Consider the following 8,182-nt stretch of genomic DNA (forward strand, 5'->3'; position numbering starts at 1 on the left):
ATGTTTTTACTTTATCTTATGATATGTCTAGATCCTCCAAAACTCAATATTAAAAGTAACCAAAAAAATTGTGGTGCTAACTCAAACAGTCTTTCATAAACGGAAAAAAAATCATTTCATTAGAGAAATTAGAATTGATGAAAGGCTCTGCATAGAATAAGCTTTCTCATTACAGAGAACTCTATATAGAGTCATTGAAGATGAAGTAAAAGCAAATGGAAAATTAAATTTATTGGTCAACCATAAGATGAGGAATCAAAATTATGAGTCTAAAAACTCTTAAACACACTTCGAAGACTCCAAGAAGCCACACAGGAAATTTAGAAGGACAACATTACAGTAAAAGCAACAAGTATGTCTTCCATCAACTCTTCCATGAAGAAAGGTCTGGAGTCTCTGAATTTCTCCAAGTCGCCATCATGGATGGATATCTATCACCCTTAATGTCATCAGCTGAAGCTAAGGATTCAAGCTCTGCCATTTCTTCTCGTGTAAGTTTCACGGACAAAGCTCCAATATTTTGGTTGAGATTTTCAATCTTGGTAGTTCCTGGTATTGGACAGACATCATCTCCCTGGTGATGGACCCATGCCAAAGCGAGCTGTGAAGGGGTGCATCCCTTCTTCATGGCAATCCCATTCACGCGTTCAAATATACGTTTATTTTGCTCAAGATTTTCAGTTTGGAACCTTGGTAGATTCTACAGATAACACAATAAAATACTTAGTAAACACAAAATGAAACTAATCTCACACATGTTTACATATGAAGGTCTACATAATAAGATATTTTAATTGCAACCATATACATTGAGCACACAAGTGATTTTTGATTTATGTTAAACCCTTATTTCTCACCAATCAAAGATGGAAAAGGGTGGGCAGGGAGCGAAGCAGGAGTGCTGAACAGACTGAGTACTACAATTTTAACTATGCAAAGAAAGGGCCAATTCTATTTCTCAAGATAGTCACGTTCTATCATTTGAAAGCATTTTGTTGAGCTTAAAAATATAGAATTAAGAAAAAGTATTAAAAAGTTCAATTTCTTTTTAAGCGGATAATAGGGTTGAACAATAATTGAGAATAGGATTTTATCCTGTATTTGTTCAACGATCTTTCATCACCAAATTTTCTTGGCTTTTAATGAAAATTACATCTTTTAATATAGTCATAAATATACAAAGTAAAGAAACAGCAAGATGAAATACTCTTAATACTGCAAATGAAGATACCCATGTATTTAATCACCACAATATGCCATTACATAAATCCATCACTAGAATGGCCTTGAAACACCATTATCATTATTCAGTTGGCAATAGACTCCACTGAAAAGTGAAAACGCAAAGCTGATAGATGTCCTCATTGTAATGCAATTAATTATATGAGACAGAGAAATACAAACCTTACGAAAGTCATCATCAGACAAATTGTCAACAAGCTTGGCCCCCGATGAAAAGAAACCTCTTCCCAAAGGACTGTATGCAACAATGCCTATTCCAAGTTCTCTGAATTGGTTAAATAAAACAGGCATTAGTGACTTACAAACACTAAATGATCAATTAAGCAAAGACAATGGGATAAAGATAATCCTTACCTACAAGTAGGAATTATATCTTCTTCTACATCTCTTGTCCATAATGACCACTCCAGTTGAACAGCTGTAATTGGGTGAACGGCATGTGCTCTTCTGATTGTTGAAGCAGAGGCCTCAGACATCCCTATATACTTTATCTTCCCCTCTTCAACTAGTTTCTTCAGTTCTCCAATCTAGTGTAATGCAACCAATAAAATTAGACAAAACTCATTGGGTTGTTTAACAAATCAGTTTCAAAATCAGTGAGGACCAATGCTGAAACCATGTACTTTGTTTCAATTAAGATTCCAGTTTTTTATTGATCCCAGCCAGCAAATTAAACCAGGAAGAAGAAAAGGCATCTCAAGAGTAATCTTTGGAAACCTATTGATTACCTAGGCATAAGTATATTCATCATTTGAAATCATATTAAACTCCTCAAGATGATTTGCTATGAATCATCATTGCAGTCTACTTCAAACTCCAAAGATAACCCTCTAATAAAAATTTAGAGTTTGGATAAAAAGATTGATTTAAGTACAAAATTTAGAACATTAAAATGAAACTCACAGTGACTTCAATGGGAACTCGAGTATCAACCCGGTGCTGGTAGTAGAGATCGATGCAATCGACTTGAAGCCTCTTCAAGCTGGCCTCGCAGGCTCCCCTCACATAAGCAGGGTCCCCACGCACCTCCCGTTTCCCATCTACAACTCCAATCCCAAATTTGGTAGCTAACTGAACTTTCTCTCTCAATCCCTTCAAAGCCTGCAAGCCCGCATCCCATTTCATCCCCCGCAGAGCCACAAATAATGAATGTCAACTAATTCATAGTACGATAAGAACATAAGAGCAGAAAATTAAGAACAGTAAACAGTGGAGAACACTTTTCAGTTTGATTTTAATCTAACCTTTCCGAGAAGAATTTCGTTGGTGAAGGGGCCGTAGATGTCAGAGGTGTCGAGGAAGGTGATGCCACTGTTGATGGAGTGGTGGATGAGAGTTATCATGTCTTCCTCTGGCTTTGGAGGGCCGTAGAAGGCAGACATGCCCATGCAGCCCAGTCCTTGGGCTGATACCTCTAGCCCTTGAGAACCCAACTTGATCTTCCTTAAACTACCCATTTCTGAATTTTGAACCCTGAACAAACTGATAGATCGCCTGAGAACTGCAAACAAAGAAGAAGCGACCAACCCTGAGCCCCCAATGCCCACCTAGCTCCTCTGTTTCTATCTTCCTTTGGGTATTTATAGTTTCAAGACATGCACTCCTAAACCGGAGCTCATCCGAAAGGGCCAATAAAATAAAACAAAAACTGAGTGGCAGTGAATTTGGACAAATACTCATCTGTGAGCCGGAGCTGACGCAAGTGCCCACGTCTTCTGTGCACAAAAACTTCTGACTATAGAGAGGCTTATGGGAACCATTGAAAATCTGAATCTGAAGAGGGCAACAAAATCGATGGCAGAGGGTTCTATGAGCAAGCAGCATATGGGAGTTCACCAATGAATTGGTGCAAGATGGCATCTTATATCGGAGGATAGCAAAGTCATTTCATATAAGGAGAGAGAAAAATAGAAACAAAGGATGCTTAGGGTACCTATCCCAGTAGCTCAATAACCTTTTCCCAAATTAAAATGGAGTGATAGTTTGAAATATAAAACTCTAAAAAAAAAATTTTTTGGTGAAAAATAAAACTCTAAAATAAAAGTATAAGGTATTGAAAATCTCTCATTGGACACTAATTAAGGGAGAGGAATCTATATGCTGTCCATCAATATTGGCATTTTTCATGCCTCTCATGCCTAGACAATAATGAAGAGCGAAACAATTTAAATTAATGAGAAGAAAAAATGGAATGCATATTTAAGGAGAAGAGAGGAAAAAGAGGCAAGAGACTATGAAAGGGAATTGCACACATCAAGTGTATTTCCTTTTTTCCACAAAAAAAAAAAAAATGCCACAAATGCATAAAGACCTTTTTTTTGGGTTAAGAATGGCATTTATTACATTTCTCCATATGTTTTTTTATGAAAACATCATTTAAGAAAGAGAAAATGTTTTCTGCATTGAGCGCGTTGGCTGTGCCCAAACATAAGAGGGAGGGTGAAATGACCGCCCCGCTTCATGTGTCTGGGCACAACCTATGTTGTGCGCTATGGTGCAGAGAACATCGCTCCTGTATTGCACATCCATGAGCAAGTGTCACCTTTTCCCTAGTCTTTTTTTTTTTTTTTAATGATAAATCCCTAGTCTTTTTAATGAAATCTATAGATTCAAATTGTTCCATACGTTTGGTTACATCATATAAAATTAAACATTGGGTTAAATACACATACCCCCTAAAATGGATCTAATATTTTGCATGCACCCTTAAGGTTCTAATAATTTCACACGCACCCCTTGAAAATTTCACGTATAACCCCTACTTTTAAACTTAAAGCCATTTAAGTCTACGCCGTTAATATCAGGTGTTAGACGTTAAAAAAAATTTGTGATGGCAACTTTAAAGAGGTTTCTAATGAGGCATGATGGGCTGGTTATTTTTCATAATCAGAATTTTATCTTGACTTTTTCGGCCTTTGGTTATGCAGAGACCGTGCAAGAAACAAAAGCAAATGAATGGGCTCCTCCAAGGACTGCAAAGAATAACTTGGTGTAGTGGCTTGAACAAGATTCTCAACAATGGATTTATTCACCATCTAGTGGGACATTAAAGCTATTTTGACAAACTTTTCTTATGTGAATGTAATTAATTAGGATAGGCAACTCATTTCTCCAGCTCATGAACTTGCTATCCAAGCAAGAGTTTCTAGGCTGACCCAACTTTGTATGTATTTTCTTCTTTATCTTAATTTAATATTTTTTGTTTTCACAATAAATAAAATAAAATAAAAAAAAGGTGATTTGGGACTTTTGACTTGTGAGAGACATAGTTATAACGAAATTTTTTATGCTTTAATCCCGTGTAGCGGCAGGGCATGCTATTTTGTTGTATACATGCTAATGAGAAAAGTATAAGTAGAATCAAAAGTGTAAACAAAAACAATACATATCGAGGTCATAAGGCATACCAATGCATCTGCACACGAAGGTGGTCGCCTTTTGCATTTTCAGAAAGGCGAGACTCACATAGCCATCCCAAAAACCACTTAGACCTTAGGTGACACCTTAACAATTATGCTCTCATGTATTATAATGACTAATGATAGTCATTTTTTTTAAAATGAAAATTTATGTGTTAAGCTTCAACTTTATAAAACCAATTCCATGGTGATTTATGAATCTAAATTTTTTTGCCTTTAGATTTTATAAATAAGGATGTCAAAACCAAACTAAAATCATATATAGACACCAAACTGAATCATTTAAACCAAAATTGACAAACCGTTTATTAAATGGTTCGGCTCAGCTCTTTGTCCATCTTCTTCTCCCTTCTCTACAACTAGGTATGAAGGAGATAATTTGCATGCCTATAGAAATCATTGCCAAAGTAATCATTAACCGTTAAGAAGACACATCAGAGGTAAAGGAAGCTTCACACCAAACAGCAAAAAAGGGAAAATATAGAGGAGATCTGACCTTCTCTCTCTCTCTCTCTCTCAATAAAAATCCTCGTTCGATGGGGTTTTAGTTGCAAAGTTTAAAATGCAGTACAAGTACTTAGCTCTTCCAAAATGTAATAAAAATCCTCATTCGATTGATGTAGTAATACACCTTTTTGAATTTTTTATGTAAGCATGTATATGTAGGTATGGGTATGTGCTTTCATGTACAAGGTAAATATGCATGTGTATGTTTACATAGTACGAATAGGTTTCATTTCATGCTATGGATAGAATTTGACTCAGCTCGGCTTGGCGTACGCACGTGTAAAAAAGCACCCTGAAGGCCATTGGTGGAAGGATACTTCTCTTTAGAACCCTGTATCCCTTATAAGTATAATGAATACTTATAACGAGGTCCGTAATTACTTTTAAGCAATGTCCAGCCTAATGAAAATGGTTTTTAGACAATTCTAAAAACTATTTATCTCAAATCGTGAATAAAATCAAAATCGAAACCATTGAAAACCATAAGTTGAAAGTTTGTGTTCGAGGACATATGAAGTCCGGTTACAAATATTGATGAACACATAATTATTTAACATCTACTACATTCGTATTAGTTGTAGTGATATCCTAGTTTACATAAATAATCATAAAACCATATAATGGTTGCAAAGGAAAATATAACTCCTCAAATTTATCCTTAACAATAGAATATGAAATTAGAAAAATTAGGTTCTTTCCAAACATTCAAAAGATATTTTCTTGTTAAAAACAACCATATAATCCTAATTTTAACTTTCATTTAAAAAAAACAGAAAGGTCATGTTAGCATGTCTTCTCAGATCTCTTCTTTTGTATTGTGTTATTATTTATTAGTTATTTAAAATGTATCCATCAGGGAAGGTGTAAATGGAATGCTTGCTGGCACAATTTCTTGCTCATAACTATATAGGACAGATCTTCATCCAGTTCAAAAAGAATTTTGTACATTTCAAAAAAGGTAATCAAAAGGTTAAAAAGTGAGAAATAAAAGTTAAATAGATTAGTTGAAGAATGATAAGAATTCAATACAAAAGGGGACATATGGTTGAATTAGGCACCAAGTTTCACTGATGGCTAATCAAGGGAACGCCCTACCTATCAAATTGTTGAAATATGCCAAATCTACTTCTTACATATGTGGCTCAGGTTGTTTCGGCGTAAAATTTTACCTACGGTAAATTTTACTTCGATAATGTAAAATTTTACTTGTTGAAAAGTTTTCCAATGTTTGTTTCCATAAAAAAACAGGCATTGAAAAACTTTTATACATGTAAAATTTATGAGTCAAATTTTTTTAAATGAAAATTTTCAAGCAGGTAAAATTTTATGCCGAAACAAACAATTGTCTGGCTAATTATTGCATTATTTTTAATAATATGTGTGCATCTTGTTGTCACCAAGGTGGTGAAGTTTGAAGTTGTTATAACCTGATTGCCCATATTTTATTCCCAAAAGTTATTCAAGGATAAAAAAATATTTTCAAAATAAATTGAAAATGACTTGTCTTTTTAGTTAAAAAAAACCAGATTTTTCATTATGCAATTTTCAATAGTTGTCATTGTCCATGTGAAATGACATGATTTATCCTTGTAGGAAAAAAAAGTATGTTATATTAAAAGGGCTAAAAAGTATGTTAACATTTAATGAAATCTAAATATTCAAATTGTTCCATAAGTGTGGTTACATCATATAAATTAAACATTTCCCAGGGTCACTCTTTCATATTTCCTTGCTTAAGCCATTTTACTATTTCTTGATAGTCCATCCAAACTACAGTATGTGCCTACCTCTAATCTTTTGCTCCTCGTAGTCGTTGGTAAACTCCTCGCAGTTCTGACTCTTGCAAACTCCTTACAAAATCATTATTCATATATGTTGCAATAAAATGAAAATGTAATAGAGCAGCCCATCCCCGTGCCCCTTTTGAAGTATCATAAATTCCATAAAAAATGATAATATATGGCATCCCACATGATAACCTATGGTAATCGTCAATGCCTCACACATCCTCGATTAGAACTTCCAGAATTTCCTTAGAATTTTCTGATAGAATGATTCTCAGGTTGTGTACCCACCGATTTATAGTTTAAATAAGTATAACTGGGTTGCGGAGTATCTTCCTAAGACTAAAATTGTTACGAGCAATCCATAGATATAAAAAGAAATCGCACGGATTGACAAAACAGTATACTTCTCAAACTTGGAAAAGATAAGACTTAAGAACAATAGATTCAATAAAATTGGGGATACTATAGACAAAGAGGAACTCAGATCTCAACCCCATAGCTCCAGTTGCAAAGATTTCAAATTACAGAAAAAGATGTCACTCTGTTTCTAATTCTTTTCTGCAAAAACAACAAAAGGGATAAATATTTGCAAAACGAGATTTTACTTTTAACAAATAGTGCACCAACTAATAGTTTTCTAAAAAAACATCCAAAACTTTGGAAGGATTTTCAAATGCCATGTAAAATTCCATACATTCCTATCCAGATGCTCCGTACCATAATTTGTAACTTGTTTTTTTATAAGCCCCATCGGACTGTAATTTGTGTATTAAAAGTACCAGTTTTATTATATGGACAGAACCAAAAAATCATCAAAATATTATTACTTAGACAAACCTATAGAATAGCCATCGCTATATTATGAGGATAGAGAGAACATATCAACTGATGTTCCATTCCCTATTGAGGTTGTGCACACGGACATGTTGGTGGCGATCAACCCAAGGCCTATCCCAATCAAAATCCAGCTGTGTTTTGTGTTTCTAGTGATACAACACAAGAAAAATCTGACATTAGCTCGTCTCCAGGGAGCCCAGCACGCCCAGGGTGCTGCAAGTTGTTGGACTGTGCCGCACACATCCCTAGGCATGCACCGAGATGTGTGCGGCACAGCTCAGCCACTGGATGCCCCTGGCAGCACCCTGGGCGCTGGGCTCCCTGGAGACGACCCTGATCCGAAAAATCTACTGCATAAAGCATTTTATGGTAGTTGGGTTTGGGCTTTGC

At 35.2% G+C, this 8,182-nt stretch overlaps 1 protein-coding gene across 1 annotated transcript; it reads right to left on the reverse strand.

Annotated features, from left to right (window-relative positions):
- Window positions 1-216: 216 nt before the first annotated feature.
- Window positions 217-2,789, reverse strand: LOC122670068 (probable aldo-keto reductase 2). Its single transcript, XM_043867021.1, has 5 exons — window positions 2,487-2,789; window positions 2,146-2,343; window positions 1,597-1,769; window positions 1,405-1,507; window positions 217-700 (listed from the first exon to the last, which is right to left on the reverse strand). The coding sequence occupies exons 1-5, from the start codon at window positions 2,697-2,699 to the stop codon at window positions 365-367; spliced, it is 1,023 nt and encodes a 340-aa protein (XP_043722956.1). The 5' UTR covers window positions 2,700-2,789; the 3' UTR covers window positions 217-364.
- Between the last annotated feature and the right edge of the window lie 5,393 nt (window positions 2,790-8,182).

Source organism: Telopea speciosissima, chromosome 7, assembly GCF_018873765.1.
Source record: "Telopea speciosissima isolate NSW1024214 ecotype Mountain lineage chromosome 7, Tspe_v1, whole genome shotgun sequence".
Lineage (NCBI taxonomy): Eukaryota > Viridiplantae > Streptophyta > Magnoliopsida > Proteales > Proteaceae > Telopea > Telopea speciosissima.

What these genes read in the sequence shown, in the direction of transcription:
- LOC122670068 (XM_043867021.1), bottom strand. Translation starts at nt 2,699, where the DNA reads ATGGGTAGTTTAAGGAAGATCAAGTTGGGTTCTCAAGGGCTAGAGGTA. An exon ending in GAGTTCCCATTGAAGTCACT is followed by an intron (nt 1,770 to 2,145) that starts GTGAGTTTCATT and finishes GCATTACACTAG; the next exon opens with ATTGGAGAACTGAAGAAACT. An exon ending in CTGATGATGACTTTCGTAAG is followed by an intron (nt 701 to 1,404) that starts GTTTGTATTTCT and finishes TGTTATCTGTAG; the next exon opens with AATCTACCAAGGTTCCAAAC.